This window comes from Microcebus murinus, chromosome 4, assembly GCF_040939455.1.
Source record: "Microcebus murinus isolate Inina chromosome 4, M.murinus_Inina_mat1.0, whole genome shotgun sequence".
Taxonomy (NCBI): Eukaryota; Metazoa; Chordata; class Mammalia; order Primates; family Cheirogaleidae; genus Microcebus; species Microcebus murinus.
The window spans coordinates 90,804,726-90,832,118 of record NC_134107.1 but is presented as its reverse complement, the minus strand read 5'-3'; the positions used below and the strand labels follow the sequence as shown (position 1 = coordinate 90,832,118).

Sequence of the window (27,393 nt, the reverse complement as noted above, 5' to 3'; positions counted from 1 at the left end):
AAGGATAAGGAGCCTAATGCCTACATGCTATTTTAAAAAGATAATTTTCAGAAACTCTGTGAAATATCTTTACGATTCTATGGACCACACACTTACATATTCTTTAGCTCAGCAATACAAGAAGTATGGTGTTGGGGAAAACTCAGTTATCTATCACAGACAGCAAGGTCTGAAAAATAAGTAATGACACTTATCTAGATAGATATTATGGGTAATTCTCTTAATTTATCTATACTTTTAAGTTTTTCAATAAAAACATGATAGATTTGGTAATAAACATATACTACTCTTTAATGTAGAAATGATACCTTCTCACTTAGTAAATTCCCTTCGAGGAATTTACCAGCGATTCTTCCTTCTTAAAAAAATGTAATATGCGACACAGAATATAAAAAAAAATGTTTACTTCAAATTATTTACTACAAGTGAAAAGTGGAAATATATAATATTCAATAATAAAGGAATCATTAAGTAAAATCGGATTCATCCACAAGATATAGAACACTATGCAGCTATTAAAAATGTTTTATAAAGTTATATATAATACACAAAATGCTTAGGTTATAATGTTAAGTGGAAAAAATATAATTTATAGTGTATCATGTTCTCTCATCTATGGAAAAAAATGCATTTAAATAAAAAGACTAGGGGGAAATATGTCATAATGTTAAGAATGGTTTATTCCCATTGGTGAAGGAACTATACATATGCTTTTTTATGCACTTTACTTTTCCTTATTTTTTATATTTTGTATAGTAAAACACTATTTCTTTAAAAGTCAGAAAAAAAAATGTAAGGGCATAAGTGGCTTTTCTAGAATTTTACTTAAGAGACAAAAGACTAGCTATACAATTACCTAGAAAGAAAAAGTTATTTCCTAGTACTGTGTAGTATTAATAAAACACTACTCAAGGACATTCACGGAATAGCAAACTAGCAACCACTACTGCCTAAAATAGTTTAACAGCTTAAATGCCATTATTCTTTTCCCATTATGCTAATTTTATAAAATTAGCTTCTCTAATTCATAAACCACAAACCAACACTACAAAGCTTTTATGAAGTATTATATTAGGAAGCTAGATTCTACCACCACCTGCTTTCCCTTTTGTGTGTAAAATTCACAGAGATTTAATAACATAAGAATACCGCTTCAGATGATGATGTAATTATATTTCTTAAAGTGTTAAGCTACTTGATAGATTAAATCAAATTGAAGATCTCTTCTGTCTACTAATTTTTTTTTTTTAGGGAAACAAACTTGGATCTCCCAAGCTCTGTAGAAAATAGATCATTTTTGAGTGATACAGAACAAGAGACAAGACTCAATTAAAAATAAAAGTTCCAATTGTTCATCCTGTAGATGTTTAAGCTAAAAACTAAAATTTGTCTCAGGATCAAACTTGGGTGAAAAAGGCCTCTAAGTTTTAAAGCATACAAACTTATATTGATTTAAAATAGAGTATATAAAGAAACTTTTATAATGATATTTTGGTAATTGTTTTTTATACCATATTTATTGTTCTATGTTTACTGTAGTCTGATCAGCAATGAGAGCCTAAAATAATTTAAAATAAAACAAAGTTTTCACTAGCCATCTTATAGTTTTTAAGGTTGTTGTATTTATCAAAAATACACATATTTATCCAGTGAATGAATGAAGTTAACAAATACTGCTGTAAAAAAACTCATTAACAACAAATTGAATACTCTATGAAACAATTGTATCTGTGCCCTTGCTAAACAATCATTAATGTAAATTACCTATAAAAATTCACAGAGCAGCTTCACAAATCTAGAGATCTAACTTTTCTGTTCAGCAATTGCCTTGACATTTCCCTCACCCCCTCCACATTATCTCTAATTGCACCAAATTACTACAAACACACTCACCCATCTTAAATTGACACTATTAGTTTTTATGTTAACGATTTCTTTAGAAAAAGCACAAGGGAGATGATTTCTGTGGACTAAAAATTTAGCTTTTAACCTAAATCACTTAAAATACATATACTACACACACAATTTAGGATCTAAGTGCTCTTTCATGATCTAACCTGTACCTTCAATTACAAATGAATGCATTGATCTAACTGTGATAGCCAAACCACGATACTACTCTACAGTGCCCCCTAGCTCTCTAAAATGTATCAGTTTAAAGGGGACACCATTTGAATTGTCAACCTCAAGTGTCAGTCGCTATCAGTTCCACTTAATCAGCTCTTAAATAGATACTGTATTAACTAAATTTGACCTGATAAAAAACAACTGACTTAATTAAATCTTGCTATGAATCCAATAAGGCCTGATGGGAAAAAATGTTGTGAACTGATGGGTTTGGAATAATTCTACCACGTATATATTCTAGTTCAAAAGTTCTGTAGAACCGGTCTATAACTCGCAATTTGTTTGCTTTTCAGACAGTCATTAAGCAAGGACTCAAAATTACGCATTTAAAATGCCTTCTTTTTATGTAAGTCCAGGGGAAATGGCATGGCAAAAGGCCATGGCTCTTCAGAGGAATGGAATCAATTTCTTCATTTTTAAAAATGCTGGGATCAGATTAAGTTATGCAAAGACTTAGTAATGCCACCATAGCCAGATTACCACTATCATTACAAACAATCAAAATTGTTAACACTGGTAAATTTGTGAGAGGAAAATCTGTGACCTTGGTCCTGATGCTACAAAATAAGTCAGATCTAGACTGCTTCAGGATCAGTCGAAGAAGGCAAACAGCGAGTAGGACTGAATGGCATATGTCTCTTCCTTCTGGAAACCGACATTAAACAAAACTTCTAAGTACAACAGCCACAAAAATCACTCAAGTTTCCAAATGCCCTTCGCCTTACCTAAGTCGTTCTGGAAAAAAGTCCCACTTTATTCCACATTCAAACTCTAGTGCATTCGTACTAACAAGGGAAAAAACGGAATAGGTTGAAAACTGGGGGGGGGGGGGATGAAAAAGGATGAAACTCCAGTAGCAACTACAAGAAAGCAGAGTAGATACATCAAAACCACTAGATTTTATTCTAAAGAATGGTTTTGCTTCCACCGTTTCTCTAAGCTAAGGTATTTAATTTGCACGTCTTAAAATAGAGACCCTGAGGAGAGCAGCTTGAGGCAGTGGAAGGAAGGGAGGCGGGTTAGGTAAGAACAGAGACTTGCGAGAAAATATGTGCGGTGCATTAGAATGTGCAATGAAGAGGGGTGCTGGATTCACCGCCAGGAAGCAGTTGAGGGCTTTATGAGTAGAGAGGCGGAATCCGACGAGGTTTAAGGAATGCGTATTCACAGCCAGAACGCACACCTGGTAAAGGGACAACCCTAGACAAGAAAGACCAACCCACCAACTGTGCAAATGCAGAGATGACCATTTCAACCAATTCTATTGTCTGGAGTATTAGATGGAAATGCCCTAGGCAAGAGATCAAGCTAGCCAAACAGCAAATCAGAGACACCGCGGGGCAAAAGCAAGGAGAGAAGACGGACAGTGGCTGTCTGGGCATTCCCGGCCACCGGGGCCCCTTCCTCGCGGGGCAGGGGAAGGACGCCGGGGTCGCCGGGGCCGCTCGATCCCCGACCCGCGGAGCCCAAGCTCAGGCGGTCCCCTCCTCCGGCTAGCGACGTCTCCCTCGGCGCAGCCCGGGAGCACCGAGACTTCCCCTCCCACCCCACCCCCAGCCGAAAGCAGGGAAGACGCGGAACTTGGGCTCCGGAGCGGAGGCCACAGAGCAGGTCACGGCCCGGGTGGGAGGCTCTGGGCGAAATTCCGTGTGACCACCGGGGGTGGCGTAGGGGAAAGCGAAGCCCCGGCCGGTCGGGTTTCCAGTCGGACGACACTCGGGTCCCGGCGACCGGGCCCGATCCCTGCGCTGCTCCCCGAGCCCCTGCACCTCCTGGGTCCTCACAGTCCCAGGCCCGCTCGCCTTCGCCGGTGGCGCGGCCTCTCGGGTCTCCCCGGTCCCACCACTGCTGCCGCCCCTCTCGGCAAACAGCGCCTCTCCCGAGCCCTCTCCTCGGACGCTCCCGCCGAGCCCCGGGCCGCACCTCCGTCTTGGTGATCCGGTGCCGCCCCAGCTTCACCACGGCGAAGTTGCCCTTGCCCAGCGTGCCCTCGATGTCGTAGAACCCCACCCGGACCGGCCCGCGCTGCAAGTGCCTCGGGCCATCCGCCATGACCATGCTGGGCCCCGCTGCTAGACACGGCGGACAGGAGCGCGGGCTGGCGGGCTGGCGGCGCGGCTCGGCTCGGGCGACGACCGCTCCGCTTGCTCCTTCGCTCCTTCCCTCCCGCTCCGCAGGGCCCAGCCAGGCGCGCGCCGCCGCTGACGTGCGCCGACGTCAGGGGGCCGGGGCATGGGGGCGGGGGCGGGACCGGGCCTCGATTGGTCACCATGGCGACCGGAGCACCGCCGACGTCGGCGGCGGGCGGGAGAGGGGGGCCGGCGCGCGGGGAGGGGCGCCGGGCCAGGCCGGCGCGCTCCTTCCGGCTCTGGCGCCCTCGCCTCTCCCCTCCGCCTCGCCGCTGCCAGGGGCGGGGTCGTCGCCCGGCCCGCCCCGTTCCTCGGCCTTCCAGCCGAAGGGCAAGAGCGAGCCCTGGTGGGCGGTGCCGAGGGCTGCAGCGACGCGGATCCGGCCTGTGGGCTTCTCCGCCCCGGCGTTCTCCGCCCACCCCGGGCCCTTCCCGCCAAAACCCGTCACCTATGAGTACAGTGCACCTTAAATTTGGCACCGGCAAAGGGCTGAGCAACGCGTTGCTCACAGGCTCCTTCCTTTGTATCTTGTTCTCATCTCGTTGCTATATAAATCCCTCCACATTTGATGTCTCCGAGGAATCATGCTGACAGCAGCACGGTCGCTTATAGACTCGCGGAATGTCCAGCGTTGAAGAGACCCTAGAGATCACTTAATCGGAGATTTAGAGCCTCAACTGGGCTTCAGAGCCTGGAACCCCAGGAAATGTAGGCAAATGTTTGCTTTTCTGAGCATGTCTGTGGGGAGATGGGATCATATCTTCTATCATATTCCCAAATGTGTCGGTGACCCTGAAAAGGTTAAGAAATATTTATCTAATCCAATTTCTTCTCAGATGACGAAGCAGGCCGCAGGAATGAAGGGAATTGCCAAAGTTACACAAGTAATGCTAGAGTTAGGATTGTAAATCACCACACGAGTGATTTCCATATAGCGACCCAGGGAAACAGGAGAAGCGACATTTTAATATTTTGAGCTATATTATGTGCCTCCAAGCCTTGGCTCCTAAATACCATTCTCCACTAAAAACAAGCAGAGTCCTTGACGAAATGGCTGATTCCAGAACAGAGAGAGGGAAAGTATAAAATGCCCTCGAAAGACCTTGTTCCGGAAAGCAAGGAGATTTCTTGGATATGTCAAGGAGAATATGTCAAAAGAAAAAAAGAAGACAGCTTGAAGGTCTCCTTATCATGTCTGAGACGATTTGAGCATCAAGAATGAATACTGAGAGAAATGAATTATAACACATTTAATTTTTAAAAAGAATTCATCAGTACGTGCTTAATCTTTTAAATAAATAAACAAATGTAAAGGGGGGTGGGAATGAAAGTTCTTGACAGTGAATGCCAGCTAACACATGTGGAAGAAATGATGAAATTAGGAAATCATCTCACAACTTTTATAATAATAATTGATCCAGACAAAATTATCAATAGATATTAAAATCACTGGGTGAAATTTGGCTGGGATATTTACACAGTCTTCAGATTTTTTTATGCATTACAAAGGGTTAACAAAGGTATTTTGACAGTGAACAAATCTGGCAGACACCATCCTAACCAAATGCTCAGAGTTAATGTCACCAATTATGGGATAAAATGACATGATGTGCCTCCTGATGTGAGGTACTGAGAACACAATCAATATCTCTTATGTAGTATCCCTGACAAAAATTCATATTATGAATCTAAAAATAGTCAGAAAGATGTAATCTGAGAAACATTCTACCCAATAGATGATTGGTACTCTTTTAAAAATCAGTGTCATAAAAGACAAAGGGTAAGGAACTGTTCTAGATTTAAGGGATTAAAGAGACATGCCACTAAAGGCAACATGTGATCCTGGAAAAAATGCTATAAAGGAATATTTTCAGGACAATTGCTGAAATTTGAATATGAACTGCATATTAGATAAGAATATTGTTTCATTGTCAAGCTTCTTGCATTTTATAATTGTACTGTGGTTATGAAAGAGAGTATCCATTATTAAGAGATAAACGCTGAAGTATTTAGTGATAAAAGTTTTTGATATATGCAACTTATTCTCAAATGGTTTAGCAAAGATAGATAAAGTAAATGTGACAAACTGTTAAATTAATAAATCTAGATAAAGTGTAGATGGTAGTTTATTGTACTGTTTTTACAACTTTTCTGTAGTTTAATTTTTCAATGAAAATTAATATATCATGTGTATATTTACTATATTTTGTTTTAAAATTTATTTTATTTATATATTTTATTTTATTAGTGCAAGATTGATTGGCTGTTGGCCCTCCACTGCTCACTGGCTGTAAGACTGATCAGATTTCTGGATTGATAGAAGTTGTATATGAGGGTTCCTCTAACTAGAGCAGGAGCCCATTTTTGTATACCAGTTCAAAAATAGTTCCCATATGCATATGGCTAATTAGATGAATGTATTTTAATTGTCCTGGGGCTGGGTGCCTTTGGGAGTCTGATGAAAAGCCACTTACTCAGGAACCAGAAAATGTACATAGAGACCCACTAGAGTTAACAACCTTCTCCTTTAAAGTATACCTTTTGAACAGAAATTGACTCCTTTTTATCTAATTATTTTAATCAGATAACCAGGCCAACTACCTACTTGTACAGTCCTGGAATAAGAACTGATTTGGGGCTAGAAAGAAGAAAAAAGGATGGCAGGGAGTACCAGAAGTTTTTGGAAAACCAGAGTTCAATGTGAGTATGCTGAGTGTCTAGAGAGAAAGTTAGAGAAAGAGAGGCCAAAGATAGGAAAGAGGTAAAAGGGCATATCCCAAAAATCAACCTTGCCCATGTGGAAATGCAATGGATGTGCAACTGAAAATTACTGGTAGGTTGTAAACTCTGCAGAAATATGTGGACTAATTTAGAATACTTCGACTTTGGATTTTGTGATTCAACTCTATTTCCTCAATCCAAAGATCCTTCTCCTATTTCAATCCTATATGTTGCTTATATGCTTTTGCTTCCAATTAAACGATAGCTGTATACATATTTTTTTTCTTTTTTTGAAACACAGTCTCGCTTTGTTGCACAGGCTACAGTGAGTGCCATGGCGTCATCCTAGCTCACAGCAACCTCAAACTCCTGGGCTCAAGCAATCCTGTTGCCTCAGCCTCCTGAGTAGCTGGGACTACAGGCATGCGCCACCATGCCTGGCTAATTTTTTTTCTATATATATTAGTTGGCCAATTAATTTCTTTCTATTTATAGTAGAGACAGGGTCTGGCTCTTGCTCAGGCTGGTTTTGAACTCCTGACCTCAAGCAATCCGCCCGCCTCAGCCTCCCAGAATGCTAAGATTACAGGCGTGAGCCTCCCAGAGAGCTAGGATTACAGGCGTGAGCCACCGCACCCGCCCAATAGCTGTATACATTTTAGCAATTGTTATTATCCAACTCCTACTTTGCTCTTCTCTTTCTCTCTCCCTCCTTCTCTCCTCTTTCTCTTTCTATACACACCCACCCCCCACGCCCTCACACACACACTCGGGAAAAACGAATGAAAGATAAGAGGGAGAAGGAAAGAGAGTTTCAGACAGTCACCATCTTTTGCATCTCTGGTTTTAGTGTCAGTGAGGTAGAGCATACTAGTCACTAGATTTTCTATATGCTTGACTTTTCAAATGCAGCAATCCCAACTGATGCTGTGAGTCTACTATATTTGCCATTGAGTTGGTTTAAAAAAATGTTAACATAACACTTTGAAAGGCCAAAGGGAATACAGATAGAATTAAGATGATGATAAGACACTAAGAATTAATCCTGTAACACACTTAGAATAAAGTGGACTAATAAAAATGTGGAATGAGAGGAGTTAGCAAAGAGGTAATGAAGAAGTGATCTGAAATGTGAGGAAAGAAAACTTTGTGGCTCACAATGCTATACATATTTTGCTAAAGCAGATGGCCTGTGAACTTGAAAAACAAGGTATATACCTGTGTGTCCTTGATCATGAACATCTGCCTTTTTACTGTTTTTTCATTTTAGGACTGAAGGAAAATCAATACACCTGGCCTGGATTTAGATTTAGTACAAATCAAAAACTGGTGAAATCTTCATTAGATGACTTTGCTTAGAAAAAATAGATTACGAAGCTAGAATGAATACTTTGCTTTTCATATTAACAAAGGCAGAAATTACACGAGAAAATCCAAATCATTGACCTGTGCCAATTCCAAGCACTTCTTTTTTGTTGTTGTTTTTGAGACTGAGTCTTACTCTGTTGCCGAGGCTAGAATAGTGTGGTATCAGCCTAGTTAACAGTAACCTCAAACTCCTGGGCTCAAGTAATCCTCCTGCCTCAGCCTCTCAAGTAGCTGGGATTACAGGCACTTGCAACCGAGCCTGACTAATTTTTTGTTTCTATTTTTAGTTGCCCAGCTAATTTTTTTTATTTTTAGTACAGACAGGGTCTCGCTCTTGCTCAGGCTGGTCTTGAACCCCTGACCTCAAGCTATCCTTCCATCTCAGCCTCCCAGAGTGCTAGGATTACAGGTGTGAGCCAACGCGCCCGGCCCAAGTGCTTCTTATTAGTATAAATTACAGATATTCATGAAACAAGCATCAATCAGATAGGTTAATGAACATGTGGGTGTTACTATGTATAAGGTACTATTATGGAAATAAACTGGAGGATTGAGATTACTTAAAGAAAACTTCGTTTAGCATTTTTATTTTTTTAATAGCTTTATTTAGGTGTAATTGATATATGAAAAACTGAACATATTTAATGTATGCAATTTGATGGCTTTGAACATATGCATACACCTGCGAAACTATCAATACAATTGAAGTACTAAACATATCTGTCATCTCCAAAAATTTCCCCTTGTCCCCTTTGTGTGTGTATGGGCAAGTAAGAATACTTAACTTGAGATCTACTCTCTTAAGTTTTTCAGTGTACAGTAGAGTATTGTCAATTATAAGCACTATGAGCTTGACTATTTTAGACACCTCATATAAATGGGATTATGTTGTATTTGTCCTTCTATAACTGGCTTATTTTGCTTAATGTCTTCCAAGTTCATCCTTCTTGTTGCATTTGGCAGGATTTTCTTCTTTTTTAAGGCTGAGTAATATTCTAGTGTGTGTGTGTATAAATTCTTTTTAACTTCCCATTCATCTGTCAGTAGACATTTAGGTTGTTTCCATATCTTGGCTATTGTGAATAATGCTGCAATGAATATGGGAGTGCAGATATCTCTTTGAGATCTTGATTTCAATTCCTTTGGATAAATACCCAGGAGTGGGATTGATGGATCATATGGTAGTTCTATTTTTAATTTTTTTGAGGAACCTCCATACTGATTTCCATAATGCTTCACTGATTTACATTCCCACCAACAGTGTATAGGGGCTTCAATTTCTCTACATCCTTGCCAACACTCATTATCTTTTGTTCTGGGGTGTGTGTGTGTGTGTGTGTGTGTGTGTGTGTTTAATAATACAATGCTAACAGGTATGAGGTGCTATCTCATTGTAGTTTTGATTTGCATTTCCCTGGTGATTAGTGATGTTAAGTACCTTTTCATAGGCCATTTGTATATCTTCTTTGGAGAAATATCTATTGAAGTCCTTTGTTCATTTTTAAATCAAGTTATTTGGGGTTTTTGCAACTGAGTTGTAGGAGTTCCTTATATGTTTTGGATGTTAACCTCTTATAAGATATATGGTTTGCAATTATTTTTCTCCCATTCCATAGTTGCTTTTTCACTCTGTTGATTGTTTCCCTTGCTGTGCAGAAGCTTTTTAGATTAGTGTAGTCCCACTTGTCTGTTTTTGCTTTTGTTGTCTATGCTTCTGGTCATTTCTAAGAAATCATTGCCAAGACCAATGTCAAGAAGTTTTTCTCATTTTTTTCTAGGAGTTTTATAATTTCAGGTCTTACATTTAAGTCTTTAATCCGATTTGAGTTGGTTTTTGTGTATAGTGTAAGATAAGGGTCTAGTTTCATTCTTTGTACGTGGATATCCAGTATTTTCAGCACCATCTGTCGAAGAGACTATCCTTTCCTCATTTTGTATGCTTGGCATCCTTGCTGAAGATCAACTGACCGTATACGTGTGGATTTATACCTGGGCTTTCTATTTTTTTCCATTGGTCTGTATGTCTGTCTTTATGCCAGTACTACACTGTTTTAATTCTGTAGCTTTGTAATATATTCTGAAATCAAGAAGTGGGAATTATTCTTTTTGCTCAAGATTGCTTTGGTTATTCAGGGTTTTTGGTAGTTCCATATGAATACACATTCTACTGAAGCACACAGGGAACATTCTATAGTATAGATTATATGTTAGGTTACAAAACAAGTCTTAAAAAATTTAAGAAGATTGAAATCATACCAAATCTTTTCTGACCACAATGGAATAAAACTAGAAATCAATAACAGAAAGAAAATCAGAACATTCACAAATATTTGGAAATTAAACAATACACTTCTGAACAATCACTGGGTCAAGGAAGAAGTCAAAAGGGAAATAAAAAAAATCTTGAGGCCGGGCGCGGTGGCTCACGCCTGTAATCCCAGCACTCTGGGAGGCTGAGGCGGGCGGAGCACTCAAGGTCAGGAGTTCGAAACCAGCCTGAGCAAGAGCGAGACCCCGTCTCTACTATAAATAGAAAGAAATTAATTGGGCAACTAATATATATAGAAAAAACTAGCCGGGCATGGTGGTGCATGCCTGTAGTCCCAGCTACTCAGGTGGCTGAGGCAGGAGGATTGTTTGAGCTCGGGAGTGTGAGGTTGCTGTGAGCTAGGCTGACGCCACGGCACTCACTCTAGCCTGGGCAACAAAGAGAGAGTCTGTCTCAAAAAAAAAAAAAAATCTTGAAACAAATGAAAACAAAAACACAACATGCCAAAACTTATGGGGTGCAACAAAAGCACAGTACTAACAGGGAAGTCTTTGGGTAACCATGCTCTAGTTTGGTTTTAGCTCTGATGGATCTTCTCTAAATGAAGAATTTATGTGATTCTCTTAAAAGTTTGAAAATAATTTCAAAATATTTTGCATCTCCTCCCAAATGACAGCTTTCCTTAGCATCTTATATTTGAAAGGGATCTTAGAGAGTATCATATGAGTCCATCTTCCCATCTGATACATAAATCTTGACAGGTGGAATTAAGCTTTGATTTACTGTTTCATGCAGGAAACCAATCTATTGTGAGACAGTTGGCATCAGTTGAAAACACATCCTTATATTGGCTTTCCATACACTTCTTTCTAACGTCTACCCATAGATTTTAGTTCTTTTTTCTGGTGCAAGACATTGCAAACAAACATATACATACCTATTGTCATATTCTTTCTTCAGTTCTCTAGTCAAAACATTACCAGCTTCACTGTCTAGCTGACTATGTTTCCAGCTTTCTACCTGTTGTTTTTTTTGTGTGTGTGGGGGTGCTTGTCTGGACTCTGGTTTTTTCAATGTCTCTCTTGAAATATTGTTCTAAAAACTGAACACAGGCCGGGCGTGGTGGCTCACGCCTGTAATCCTAGCACTCTGGGAGGCCGAGGTGGGCAGATTACTCGAGGTCAGGAGTTCAAAACCAGCCTGAGTGAGACCCCATCTCTACTAAAAATAGAAATTAATTGACCAACTAAAATATGTATACAAAAATTAGCCAGGCATGGTGGTGCATGCCTGTAGTCCCAGCTACTCAGGAGGCTGAGGCAGTAGGACCGCTGGAGCCCAGGAGATTGAGATTGCTGTGAGGTAGGCTGATGCCACGGCACTCACTCTAGCCTGGGCAACAAAGTGAGACTCTGTCTCAAAATAAAATAAAATAAAATAAAAACTGAGCACAATAGCTTAGATGTAGTCTAAGCAGTGCAGAATACTGTCCATTGACCAGTCCCTCCTTTGATCCTTACTCTGTACTCATACTAAGTAATGAAGCCAAAGATTGGGCTAGTTTTCCTTTTAGCAGCCACAGCCCACAGTTAAGACTAAGGCCAACTAAAAATTTTTTTTAAAGATAACAATCATTGTTGTACTAGGTCACCCTTATAATATTTGTGGGCAATTGATTTTTAAGAAACTATAAATGGAAATTCTAATAGTTAAAATGTCATCTTGATTTTGCTCATAGTTCCAGATAATAGAATCACTTTGGTTCTTTACTCTGTCATCTACCATATTACCTAACCTTTAGTTTTCTGAGCTATCTGCAGATTCTATCAACATGCCTTCTATTATCTTTCTTGTAGTCATTATTCTTTGTACTGTCACTCCTAGTACAAGTGTGTGGCTCATAGTAGTTCATGCCTGTAGATTGGTAAACTGATAAATCGGCAAGGTTTGGGCCACAGTTCTAGAGCTTGCCACTAGACATCTGCCAGTTTAACTTCCACAACTTATTGGTCAACATTCATTTGATTTGGTTTTTCAATAACCAGGAGTTCCTGGAAGATTCTATTATCCATGCTCCTGGGATAAGATTTTCAGGAGAGTCCTTGACATTCTAGTGCTAATGTTTCAATGTGTAAGCTACTTGACTCTCAGTTGCTTACTTTCCCCTTAGTTCATTCCTGTCTGTTACTGGAGTATCTTACTAATCTTCTCAACTCCACTAGCTAATGAGCTTCTTTGATGGTAAAGATCATATCTTAGTAATTTTGAAATTCCTAAACTTTTTTTTTTTTTTATCAGAATTCAACAAATGCTATTTAGTTTGACATTTATTGCATTCATGTGGTAGGCACCATGGTAGATACTAGGGGTACAAATATGAGTAATCCACAGTTCTTATCCTTGAGGGTTTTGTGGCATAGAGAGGGAACTCTAAAATCCAACTGCTTAAGTGTGATCTGTGGCTCTACCACTTGTTAGCTTATGACCTTGGGAAAGTTGCTTAGCCAATCTCTGCCAGTTTCTCATCTGTTAAATAATGCTAAGTAATAGCACATACCTCAGAGGATTATTATGAGGAGGATAGACACATAAGCAAATAATTTTAATATAATGCTGTAAGAGCTAAGATAAGAGGTTTGCACAGGGAGCTCAAAGGAAAGGCACTCAGTTCAATTTAAGGGGTCACAGAAGAGGCCTCCAGAAAATGAAAGCTGAGCAGAGTTGTAAAGGCCTAGTGAAAGCCAGGTGAAAAAAGATTGGATAAGCATTTGAAGAGAAAGGAGCAGAATTAATAATGATCTCAACTGTAGGAAGAAGCATGATATGGTCAGGCAACTACCGTCAGTTGTGAACATCCAGACTCAGTGATGAGAGTGTCCACAGAAAAAACTGGAAGATGCCTGGTCATAGGAGGTCCTGTCTCCCCCTTTCAGCCAGACTACTGCTCCTAAACCCCTCTATAGAGAAATTATGAAGCTGCAACTGGATAGGAAGCTGCTCAAGTGATGAATTCCAACTGTGGCAGTGATAAGATGGGAGGGCTGGGAGGGACAGAGATTTTGAAGATTGCTCCTAGGTTGTTGATAGGAGTGGACAGATGCAATCAATTACCGAGAGCTTGCCATGTCCATTCACTCTGCCGGCACTGAGCATAGAAAGGTGGATGAAATATGCTTCCAGCCCTCAAGGAGCATATAATCTGTTTCACGTAGGTATTTAGCCCTTATTACTCCAATATATACAAGGAAATCATGAAAGACTGTTAAACAACGTGCAGAAATCAATATATGTATAATGTCTCTATATTGCAGCAAAATGAGTTGTGGTAGAAGTCAAATGTTCTGTGTTGCCATTTATAGGTTCTGGATACATAAATCTGGAGCTCAGGGGAGAGGTGTAGGGTGATAGTACTGATAGTTGAAGTCAAGAATGTAGACAGTATCATTCAATATGAGTATCAAGAGTGAAGGAGGCCAGGCATGCTGGCGCATGGCTGTAGTCCTAGCTACTTGGGAGGCTGAAGTAAGAAGATCATTTGAACCTAGGAGTTTGAGGCTGTAGTGTGCTATGATTGCATCTGCGAATAGCCATTGCATTCCAACCTGGGCAACATAGTGAGACCCCTATCTCTAAAAAAAAAAAAAAAAAAAAAAAAATTAGAACAAACCAAAAAGAGTGAAGGAAAAGGCAGTATCTTGCAATATTTGTTCAGCAATCATCGGAGGGGGCAAATAAAGAGAAGCATCCCCTCCCCACCAAAGAGAAGAGGCCAGCAAAATAAAAGGAGAGTAGATAGGGAAAGAATACCTTAAAATCTAGTGAAAAGAGAGTTTAAACAAGAATTTCCTATGAGGAAGGAGTGCTTTCAATCACTGAAAAATGTCAAGCAAGATGAAGATTGAAAGGAATTCATCAGATTTAGTCACAAAGAGATAATTGATGATCTCTGTAGAGGATTTCAGAATACTGGGGGTGGAAGCCAAACTGGAGTGGGAAGTGATGAAGAAAAGTGAGTGTAGACCATTCTTTCAAGAAATTTGTCTGTGAAGGAATGAATATAGAAGGTGATTTAAAGTCAAAAGAGAAGTTTGGTGTGTGTGTGTGTGTGTGTGTGTGTGTGTGTGTGTGTGTTTTGAGAGAGCCTCGCTTTGTTGCCCAGGCTAGAGTGAGTGCCGTGGTGTCAGCCTAGCTCACAGCAACCTCAAACTCTTGGGTTCAAGCAATCCTGCTGCCTCAGCCTCCCAAGTAGCTGGGACTACAAGGCATGTGCCAGCATGCCCAGCTAATTTTTTTCTATATACATTAGTTGACCAATTAATTTCTTTCTATTTATGGTAGAGATGGGGTCTTGCTCTTGCTCAGGCTGGTTTTGAACTCCTGACCTTGAGCAATCCACCCACCTCGGCCTCCCAGAGTGCTAGGATTATAGGCGTGAGCCACTACGCCTGGCCTGTGTGTGTGTTTTAATTGATAGAGAGTTGACCATTTTTGGAAAGAGCCAGAGAAGGGAAAGCTTGAAATAAAGGGGAGTAGAAATAACTAGAGAGAGGATAAAGGAATCCACAACACAAGGGACTCTTTAGTCAGGAGGTGAGAGGCCTCCTTTACTCTGATGTGGGTGAGGAGGAAGTAAGGGCAGCTTTGCTGACAGGCAAGTGGATCGTTCTCAGTGCAGGAAATTTACTCTTGGCATCAATTTCCTCTGTGAAGTAGGGAACAGATTATCTGCAGGGAGTGTGAGGGTGGAGGAATAAGAGACTTTGGATGAGATTGTTGGGAAAGAAGATGGAGGGCTCAAGAATCTGGAGCATAAATTAGATGAGAGTGAGGGCATGAAAGATATTGGGAAGGAATCATGCTCTATGCCAGCATATTTGAGTTAGATATAATTGTTCTAAGTGGTGATAAGATCCAGGGGAGATCCTCAAGAATGGGTGATTAAAGAGAAAAGGTCTACCCTTTTCTCTACTATATTCCTAGCACCTAACACAATGCCTGGGATGTAATAAGTCCTCAATATATATTTGTTCAAAAATTGAATAAAAATGTATTCTTCTCCGCTTTCCAGTGTATTATACCAATTTCCCTCTTTCACATATTACATTAATTATAATTGTAGTAAATATTCTAAAAGAAAAGAACCACCTGGTATGAGATTGTATAATAGGGAGTCCTATTCTAGGTTGGGGGTCAAAAAGTTTTTATCAGGAAATGACATTTCAGGCGAGATCTGAAGAATCAGTAGGAGATAAGGGATTTTTTTCACTCAGTGAAAAAAATTCTGAGTATCCTGAGGTGGGAAAAAGCTAAAAGCATTCCAGCTGAGTAGTAATGAGAAAGAAAGAGGGATGGGACTGAAGGGGTAGGGTAGGACTATATTATATGCGGTCTAATATATACTAGATTATGACATACACTGTGACCCATAAGACTTGACATTAGAAAAGTTGACATAATTATTGTTGCCAGCTTATAAGCATTAGTTGAAATTATTATTATTATGGGTGTATGATTCTGTACAGTGAGATTTGAAAGCTGAAACATTATATTTGTCTAAAATGTCTCTTCCAGCAGACTGCTACTTCCCTTGTACATGGCCTTATTCCTATGGATTAAACAAAGCAAATGTGGTAGCCTTCCAAAAACCACTATTAAAATGAATTTTGTTTACCTGGAGAGAAAGTCTCTAGGCCTTCCTCTCTGCTAGGTTAGTTTTTTTCCCATTAGCTTCATGATTGGTATCTTAGTCCATTCAGGTTGCTATAACGAAATACCTTAGACTGGGTAATTTGTTAATATAGATAACAGAATTTTATTGCTCACACTTCTGGAGGCTAGGAAGTCCAAGATCAAGGCACCAGCAGATTCGGTATTTGGTGAAGGCTAGCTCTATGCTTCCTAGATGGTGCCTTCTTGCTCAGTCCTCACATGATCGAAGTCCAGAAGGGCCAAACAGGCTTCCTCCATCCTCTTTTTATAAGAGTACTAGTCCCATTTATGAAGGCTCTGCCCTCATGACCTAGTCACCTACCAAAGGCCCTACTTCTTCTTTTCAGGCTGCTTCTCCTTGAAGGGAGTGGGTAGGAGTGAGTCTAAAGATAGGACCCTGACTGGAAGAGGTTTTGGTGGCAGGATACCGAGCCTGAGCAATTAATTATGATAGTCTGGTGCTTGGAGCTCTCCACCCCAGGGCTTGTCCCTGCCCTTCTCCTTGAGCTCACTGGATGTTGACACAGACTGGGATCTAGCCTTTGGTTTTTTCCATTACAAAAACTCAGATGAAATAGATGATACCATCAGAGAACTATATACTCACAGCCAAAGTAATGAGATGTTTCAGGAGTACAACTACTTCAAAAGAAAGCAACAACCTGGATTATAGATGCCACCAGAAGCAAATACAATATGCTAGATCAGATGGTTAACAAATGTAACAAATATAAAATAAGCATAATCAATCTTTGTTGGTATAGTTTTGTTTTACTAGATTTATTTTGAAGCTACAGTATATGAAAATAATTGGTATTTGTTCAGAAATATTAATAGAAAAATAAAACTTTGGGTAAATAGATAACTCAGAAACAGACCCATGTATATAAAGGATATTGATCCCTTACTCATACCATGTATAAAAATAAAGTCCAGATAAATTAGAGACTTAAATTTTAAAAGTGAAATTTTATAAATTTTATTAGAAAGTACTGGCATAGGCCGGGCGCGGTGGCTCACGCCTGTAATCCTAGCTCTCTGGGAGGCCGAGGCGGGCGGATTGCTCGAGGTCAGGAGTTCAAAACCAGCCTGAGCAAGAGCGAGACCCCGTCTCTACTATAAATAGAAAGAAATTAATTGGCCAACTAATATATATACAAAAAATTAGCCGGGCATGGTGGCGAATGCCTGTAGTCCCAGCTACTTGGGAGGCTGAGGCAGGAGGATTGCTTGAGCCAGGAGTTTGAGGTTGCTGTGAGCTAGGCTGACGCCACGGCACTCACTCTAGCCTGGGCAACAAAGCGAGACTCTGTCTCAAAAAAAAAAAAAAAAAAAAGAAAGTACTGGCATATGTCTTTCTGATTTTAGAGTAGTGAAGAATTTATTAAAGACACCAAAAAACCTCTAACCATAAGAGAAAAGATTAATAAATCTGACTATGTTAACATTAAGAACTTCTAAATATTAAAAGATATCTTACAAAAAGAAACAAGAGAAGGTATCAGCTGAGAGAGGATATTTGCAACTCAATTAACCAACAAAGGATTAATAGCAAGATTTTATAGAGGTTTCTTCAAATCAATAAGGAAAGGATGAACAAAACAAAACAAAATGGCCAAGAAATATGAACAGAAATTAAACAGAGGAGAAAACTCGTATGACCAATAAAAATATGAGCTGGTCAACTTCATTATTGATTGCAGAGGATAAATTAACACCAAAATATACCCATTTTATACCCATTCAATTGGCAAAAATTAAGAAATGAGACAATACCAAATGCTGGAGAGAATGTGAATTAGCGGAATATCTTATACAATGTTCTTGAGAATGTAAAATGGATACAACCACTTTGGAAAGTCTGTCATTATCTAAATGTTGAACACTCCCATATCCTGTAACCCAGCAAATTTTACTTCTAGGTATTAATATATACCCAACAAAAACTCTACGTATGACAGGTGATGGGAACATCAATGTTCCTGGCAGCACTGTTAGTAAAGGCAAATGCCTGATACCCTTTTTATAAAAGTTAAAAACAGATGAAATTAAACAATATAATTTTTAGGAATACAAATATATGATCAAGCTATAATTTCAAAAAAAAGCTAATAATAAATATGATAATCAAGGAAGGGAAGTTGGATAAATGGATTGGGGAGAAGCTCATAGGTGGGTATGATTGTTAATGATCTAATTTTTACATTGGATGGTGAGTTCACAAGTATTTATATTATAATAAGCAAATACATAAAGAAGCATATAAGTATATATAGATATAAACAAAAGAGGGCTATGCTTGGGCCAGTGAATGAGAATGTATCACAAATCAAAGATAATCTAACCTCAGAAATGACTAGGTTGGCCAAGAAAAAAAAAAAAGATAATCCAATTCTGTGCACTTGATTAGAAAAACATCCACTATCCTGACCATGTTTTGTTCTTACCATTAATCCACACAATAATCCTATTTTTGATTACTACTATAATCCCCTTTTTACAGATGAATCACAGCTTAGTGAGTTAACTCGCTTGAGTTTATGAAGCTAGTGTATGAGAATCCAGAATTTGAAGTCTCATCTGTTTGACCCTAGGGCCTGGCCCTTAACAATTGGGTTAGGCTCTTGGTCACTAGGATTATTTTACTCACCAAAATACCCACCGAGAGCAGTTATTGCTGAGGATAACAATCTCTAGATATGTGAAGATAAAAGTTTACCTAACATTTAAATATTTTGCCAAATAAAGTATGCCATAGCAACTCGAGCAATTTGCACACATGTGTCACAGTGGAAAAGCTATGTTAAAATGAAATCACAAGGCCGGGCGCGGTGGCTCACGCCTGTAATCCTAGCTCTCTGGGAGGCTGAGGCGGGTGGATTGCTCGAGGTCGGGAGTTCGAAACCAGCCTGAGCAAGAGCGAGACCCCGTCTCTACTATAAATAGAAAAAAAACTAATAGGCCAACTAATATATACAGAAAAATTAGCCGGGCATGGTGGCTCATGCCTGTAGTCCCAGCTACTTGGGAGGCTGAGACAGAAGGATCGCTTGAGCCCAGGAGTTTGAGGTTGCTGTGAGCTAGGCTGACGCCACGGCACTCACTCTAGCCTAGGCAACAAAGCGAGACTCTGTCTCAAAAAAAAAAAAAAAAAAATGAAATCACATGTATATCGTTGAGTAATAAGAATTTGAATGCAAGATAGCTCAAGTAAGAAATGTCATGCACTATTGGATCAAGAGTGATTCATTCCTTGAATGTGCACAATGTTCCTCTTTCATATGCCCACACAAGAATGTAAAGATATAAAAAGAATGTTCACAAACTTTTTTTAGCAGTTGTAAATTTGCTATACACCCCGTTTATTCTGCTTTGTGACCTTACCCAAGCAACCTTTATTCTGGTTTCTGATTTCTTTAAAGACCACCAAATGTAAGTCCCATGCCCCCTCTACTGGTCAGCCACATTTTGCCATAAATGTCTTTCTAAACAGGCATCCGCCCATCCCCGTGAGTGAAGATAATTTCATGCGTATTTCTAGTGCCCTGAGTTTTTTTTTTTGCAGAAGAGAGTTGGCAGTGGGAAAGAGAAAGGAGTATATATACATTTTTTTGTGAAGAAGACAAAATAACACCAAGAATCTGGCTTGTGGGCAGATGCCCATATAACTGAACTTGGATCAAAACTTTTGGGGTGTAAGATTGGAGGCGTGGAGATCAGCCTTAGAGGCAGTGTTTGTATGTAGCCTTTGCTTTACAGCAAAAAAAAAAAATCTGTTAATTTTCTTCAACTCATCTACCAATTACATTGATTAGGTACTATCACAGACGTCTGTCTTGTTGAGTGTATCTCCATCCCCTCTCCCCTGAAGGTGGTGTTCTCCTCTCCTTCCTGTGTTTACATGTCAAATCTATTCATCAGAGTAAAATGAGGACTTCTGAGGGCAGAAATCACATTTAATTTTCTGTCGGGTTCAGCCCCCAACTCCCAAATAGTGCATACCACATGGTAAATAACAATTATGCTACTTAGCTACCCTTCTCAAATTGCCACATAAGAACAGAAAACATCCCCATTCAGTAGCCCAAGGAACTCCAAATCAAAAGGATAAAAGAAGATGCTGACCACGCACCAGAAGACTAAATACAGTAATTTTATTGTTGTGCCCATAATCACGATTTGAGCAGAAACATTTCAGGATATGTTGATTCCAAGATGTTGAAGTTCAATGATCAGGTTCAGAAAACATCTATTAAAATGACTTCCGTTTTCCTCCACCCCTGAAACTCCAAATCCTTAAACACTAACGAGGGCTAAACAATACGGTTCTTTTGTTCTTTTCAACCTATACACTACTTGACCTCAAAATCCTGACAGAAATGTAGAAGCAACCCTGAGCATCGAGAAGCCAGACACAAGGCAGCAAGATTCTATGGGTGGGGAGCCAGGTGCCTTGGGCTTTGGTCTTGGCTCCAGTGAGTTATAGCTAGGTAACTATTGGAGAGTCACTTCAATTTAGTTTGTGCCTCAGTTTCCTTATATGTAAAATTAGTAATAATCATATCTACTTTATACGCCAACATCACTGGGTAGGCAGGCAATGTATTCTAAACTCTTTGACCCTAGGTCTTCTCACCCTATATACTCTCCGGAGTGGTGAGGGGTGGGACTGGGGGTGTCATATCTACTCTCCCTACTCCATTATGCATCCAAATTCTGAAGACTTGTGACTGTCCTCAGACTGGGACAAGCAAGGGCTGCCCCAGCTTTAGAGGGCCCCACATATCACAAACCACACACACACACACACACACACACACACACACACACACACACACACAAATTTTTAAAGAGCACATGTGCCGGCCGGGCGCGGTGGCTCACGCCTGTAATCCTAGCACTCTGGGAGGCCGAGGCGGGCGGATTGCTCAAGGTCAGGAGTTCAAAACCAGCCTGAGCGAGACCCCGTCTCTACCATAAAAATAGAAAGAAATTAATTGGCCAACTAATATATATAATATAAAAATCAGCCGGGCATGGTGGCTCGTGCCTGTAGTCCCAGCTACTCGGGAGGCTGAGGCAGGAGGATTGCTTGAGCCCAGGAGTTTGAGGTTGCTGTGAGCTAGGCTGATGCCATGGCACTCACTCTAGCCTAGGCAAGAAAGCGAGACTCTGTCTCAAAAAAAAAAAAAAAAAAAAAAAAAAAAAAAAAAAAAAAAGAGCACATGTGCCCCTCTCTCACTTAGGCATTCAGCATTGACACAGCATGGCCATCAGCCTCATGTCCACTCTTACAACTAATACTGTTTAGGCCCCAGGAAGACATTTTTCTATTATCTCTTGCCCTATGTCCTTGAAACAGCAGGTGGCTGGATCTGAACGCTATAAAAGTTTGTGGTTTGTGCCATTCTCAAATTAAAATTATTAAATATAATTTATATTTTACCTTTTAATTTTAATAGATTGCTTTTGAATACTTTAAAATAAACATAACTTTTTTGACAATATATGAAAAATAATAAAAGTAATTATTTTATTAAAAATAATTACTTTTGATAAAATATAATAAAATTTTATGCAGTTTGAATGTACTTTGATTTTAATTTTAATCTTTTATGATATTACTGTTGGTAAAACATAAATTATATGAAAATCTTGACAACGGCTTAACTAGTGATTTTGCTAAAATAAAAGCAAGAAAAACATTAGATACTCCATAAACAATTGATTGAATGAGTAGATAAAATGCAAGGTTTTTTTTTTTTTGTAATGGCAAACCACTTTTAAGAGTGTGAGTTCTACCTAAGAGCAGCAGAAATAGATTATATAAGTGGTTTCTCAAGTGAGATTTCTCAAATGAGGATATAAGGAATATGTCATGATTAGAAAGGGGGAAGGATTTCTCAAAGACTTTATTAAATGTAATGCATCTTCTGGAATATCCATTTCCCTTTTAACCATTTCGGTGCGGCGCTCACCGGCCACAAAACCTTCCCCACAGCCGGCACTCATAGTCCGCACGGTGGTTTGCGCTGTGCATTGACGACGAATCTGTTTTGCTCTTGTGTGATGAGGAAAGCTTTAAATCACTGAAGGCTTGTTTTACAGGCAGCTTTACTTGTAATGTAAATCAGAATAGGTAACATATACATATATGTTTTCATTACGTTATTTTTAAATGTTCACAATTTATTTTGATCAATGAAAAATTAGAAAAGTCATATTACGGCTGTCGGCTAAAGTCGCTGTGCGCGTTCATCTGCGGCTGTTGACTACAGTCGATGTTGGTACTGAAGTGGTTAAATTTCTATTTCTTTAAGAAAAACCAAGTAGCTTGTGAGACTTGAATGAATATTTTAGATAAACACAGGACTTTGGGAAAATTTTGCATTTCCTAAGAATTTTGGTTTGGGTCACTTCCCCAGGGCTATGTATGCACACATGTGCATGTCTGTGTGTGTGTGTGTGTGTGTGTGTGTGTGTGTGTGTGTGTGTGTGTGTGTGTGTGTGGTGTTGTGTTCAGCTTGCATTCTTCTTTCCCAATACTTCACTGGAAAATTTTATGAAGCATTGGAAGAAGTAAAAAACAACTGACTAGCACAAGAAGAGTTCAGAGTAGTATGCCTTGGGAGGGAATAAAAAGAAGGTTCCTAAGAAAGTCTTTCATTTGAAAAGGAGTGAGGCATTACACAATGTTGCCAGCTTAATTGTTTCTGTGTATGCTGCTAATGAATTAGACCAAATCATTCATTCTGTTCTTGTTTGGGGTAAGATGGCCCAACCCTGGCCAACTTATTTACTAGTGTGTGTAACTGCTTGGTCATTAGCAAGAGTGAAGAAGAGAATGTGGAAGGCACAATCTAATAGTGCTTTGGAAAAACAACTAAGTGGATGTGTCCACTGACAGTGGCTAAGGAGTGCTTCCCCCATACAAATCTGTGCTCAGGGTATTCAGTTCTACAAAGGAGCACCACTGAACTTGGCAATGAGTTTCATCTTCCGTTCTGTTCCTCTCTGCTCTATTATTTTCTTCTGTAACATGGGAGAGGTAATTACTAGGGAGAAGAGTATATGAGGACTTAGGTGGCCTGATCTTGGTCCTCCCTAGGGCACTAAGTAGCTATGGACCTGAAAGCAAGTTCACTGAACTTTTCCAGCCTTCCTCCCCCAACCCCCTCGATTATAAAATTAGAATTTTGGTCACTAGATCATCTCTAAGATTACTTCCAATTCTAATATGCTAGATCATTTTTGAACATCGTTGCACAAAAGTTCCCTTTACTTTTGTAACCCCATAACATATAAACTTAATAAGAGTCAAAAAGGGCTTAACCAGATGGCTTTCAGAAAACTTCTTAAGAGTCAGTGAGTTTCCATGTTTCTCAAGATATAAGGATTATACCTGTAGTCCTGATTTTGAATTGAAAATATTGATATGAATGAATGATGTGTAGTAAAAAGCGTTTTTCTACCTCTGTCCTCTGAAAAGGCCTAGACATAAAGACCAAACCAGTATCGATGAGCATTGCTAGCACCCAGGCTGAGGTGTCTATGTACTAGTTTTTTTTTTTTTAAGTAATCAAGATGTGTGGCAAATGCCCCGGTATGCCACCCAGATTCCCCTTTCAGAACTGAGGGCTCGTTCTCCCAGTGCTGGGAGCATTGGCTACCCTTGGTTCTCAGTTGAGTCACTCTTCGGGCATTGCCCTAAACCAAGGTTTCTCAGTCCCAGCACTATTGACATTTTGGACTGGATAATTCTTTGTTGCTGAGAGTAGTTCTGTGTATTAGAAGATGTTTAACAGAATACCTGGTTTCTACCCACTAGACACCAGTAGCATAAAAAATGTCTCCAAGGCCAGTTGCAGTGGCTTATGTCTGTAATCCTAGCACTCTGGGAGGCCGAGGTGGGAAGATTGCTTGAGGTCAGGAGTTCGAAACCAGCCTGAGCAAGAGCAAGACCCTGTCTCTACTAAAAATAGAAAGAAATTACTTGGACAGCTAAATATATATAGAAATAATTAGCTGGGCATGGTGGCACATGCCTGTAGTCCCAGCCACTCGGGAGGCCGAGGCAGGAGGATTGCTTGAGCCCAGGAGTTTGAGGTTGCTGTGAGCTAGGCTGACACCACAGCACTCACTCTAGCCTGGGCAACAAAGCAAGACTCTGTCTCAAAAAAAAAAAAAAAAAAAAAAAAAATGTCTCCAAATGTCCCCTGGAGGGCAAAATTGACCTGGTTGAGAACCACTGTCTCAAAATGAAGACAGCCACCTCACCAAAGTTCACACACCCCTCCCCAGCAGCAGCCTACATCTACTGACTGGTTAATGTGGATTATAAAAGTCAGACTATAAAAGTCAGGCTCTCTTGCCTCAAGGCAGGACATTTTAGAGGGCTAGACCATCTCCAGCATTCTCTGTGGGATTGGTGGTGACGGTGCAGTGGTTCAACTCCTTCCTCTGCTCATTCTTATTTTTGTCTCTCCTCCATGGGTGGTGATTCTGAGGGTAGTCCCCAATAAACTTCTTGCATGTAAATATTCAACTCAGAGTCTGTTTCCTGGGGGAACCCAACTTGAGACAGGACTTTTTAGAAAAATGGCTGATTCCAGGTCTGAAACAGGAAATACATGAGATAAGCCTGGAACATCTTGTGATACCAGAAAGCAAGGAAGCTATCAAAGAATACTAGGATCATGTCAAAAGGATTCAGGAGTCAATTTAGATAAGTTCTCATGGGCCAAAGATGGTCAAAGATGAAGATCAGGGCTGGCACAGAGGTTCACGTCTTTAATCCTAGCACTCTGGGAGGCCGAGGCAGGCGGATGGCTCAAGGTCAGGAGTCTGAGACCAGCCTAAGCAAGAGCGAGACCTTGTCTCTACTAAAAAAATAGAAAGAAATTAGCTGGACAACTAAAAATATATAGGAAAAATTAGCTGGGCACGGTGGCCCACGCCTGTAGTCCCAGCTACTTGGGAGGTTGAGGCAGAAGGATCGCTTAAGCCCAGGAGTTTGAGGTTGCTGTGAGCTAGGCTGATGCCATGGCACTCTAGCCCAGGCAACAGAGCGAGACTCTGTCTCAAAAAAAAGATGAAGATCAATGATGATAATGCAATGGATTGATGCTTAAATTCATGACATAAAGATTTTTAAAAAGTCATTGATCACTTTGGAGGATGTAAGAAATTACGTCTTAATTTTAAAAACTGGTAAATAAAAGAATTAAGCAAATGTTTCTGTCTTTCCCATATTACCTATATACCAGACAATTGATGAAAGGGAATAATTTGTGGAGAAAGAAGACTAAAAACTAAGAAGAAGAAATTATATAAATAGAATATCACCATTTTGCAGTCCTTGAAGAGTTAATGACCTTAAGCAATGATCACCAATGGCTAATAGCAGAAAAAGAAATAGCCATAAGCCCAGGAGTTTGAGGTTGCAGTGAGCTGTGATGATGTCATTGCTCTCTAGCCCGTACAACAGAGCAAGACCCTGTCTCAAAAACAAACAAAAAACCAAAAATCAAAAAAAAAAAAAAAAAAAGAGAAAAGAAAAGAAAAAAGAATGAAAGAAATAGCCAGTTATTTTGTACCTGATAGATACTACCACAATGTAGTGGTCTTGTGGGAAGTTTAGGGGGGCAGTTATTGCCCTCACTTCTGGCATCAGTTGCAAGTTTGGGGATCTCGAAACCACCCTTGGTTTTGGTAGTTTGCTAGAAGGACTCAGAACTCACTACAAGCTGTTATACTAAAGGCTATGGTTTATTAACTGCTAAAGAATACAGATCAAATGTAGTCAAAGAAGAAAACATATAGTGCAGAGTCCAGAAAAGTTCCCAGTATGGATGTTCCAGTTGTGCTTTCCTCATAGAGTTATGGACACCATTACTTTCCCATTCTCTATGTGTGACAATATGCACAGATTATTGCCAAGCAAGGAAACTTACCTGAGCCTTCCTGTCCATAGATTATATTTGGTTGACTGCCCACATGACTTCTCAGTCTCCAGCCCCTCCAGAAGTTGAGCTGATTATGTGGGACCCAAAGCTTCCACCTTAAATCACATTGTTACACTATCCAGTTTGACCCAAGGCCCCCATGCAAACAAAACCACTCCTATGAAGCATGAAATTCCAAGGGTTTAGAAATTACCTCCCAGAACTGAGGGCAAAGGCCAGACCTTTTTTTTTGGACAAGATTAAATTCTTTGCTACACATATTGCAAAACAACAAACAAAAAAGATTGAACCTGAATCTGATTAAGCCTTTAGAAATAACTAACAATTTGCAGGAAACATAAGAGATAAAGAACTTGTGAAATGACACAATAGCAAATCTAGTTTACGGGAAACTCTACAAGGCAATCAACCTGATATCTTTTTTCTTCTTCTTCTTCTTTTTTTTTTTTTTTTGTAAGAAAGGTCTCGCTTTTGTTGCCTGAGCATGAGGTCAGTGGCCTGATCATAGTTCACTGCCCTGCAACCTCAAACTCCTGGGCTCAAGTGATCCTTCTGCCTCAGCCTCCTGAGTGGGTGCATACCACCAGGTCCAACCTTGACCTGGCATCTTTAACAAAAAAAATCACAAGAGAAACAAAGGGATGGAAGAGAAGCCTATATACTAAGTTAAAGTAGACTTAAAAGAGATATTGCTCAGTTGTAATGTACTGTACTTTATTTGGATCCTGATTCAAATTTTAAAAAGGTGAAAATATAAGAGAATTGAGGAAATGTGAACTCTGATTCCATATTTGATCATGTTAAGGAATTGTTCATTTTTGTACTTGATAATTTTACTATGGTCATGTTTAAAGATCAAAAAGAGCCTTTATCTTTTAGAGACACATGTTGAAATATTTACAGATGAAATGAGATAATGTCTGGGATTTGGTTCAGAATGACCTGGGGGTGAGTTGGTGATGGGAGGTGTTTCAGGTGGAACAAGATTGGCCATGTGTCGTAAGAAAGCAAAAAAACAAAACAAAAAAAAAAAAACCTGGATCATGTATTAGTTCACATGTTCATGTTTGCCATTTAAAAAAAATGTAAATGGATATGTAAGACA

The 27,393-nt window shown here is 39.8% G+C and overlaps 1 protein-coding gene across 2 annotated transcripts in view; it reads right to left on the bottom strand.

Annotated features, from left to right (window-relative positions):
• Positions 1–26,368, bottom strand: part of SIK2 (salt inducible kinase 2) — a 135,452-nt gene extending 109,084 nt beyond the window's left edge. The window contains exon 1 of one of the 2 annotated variants that reach the window (XM_076002501.1): positions 26,277–26,368. In XM_076002501.1, coding sequence (XP_075858616.1) covers positions 26,277–26,294 — 18 coding nt within the window. In that variant the 5' untranslated portion in view covers positions 26,295–26,368. Of the gene's footprint in view, positions 1–4,050; positions 4,319–26,276 lie in introns of those variants that run through there. The other variant, XM_012749552.3, reaches the window with a different exon arrangement.
• Between the last annotated feature and the right edge of the window lie 1,025 nt (positions 26,369–27,393).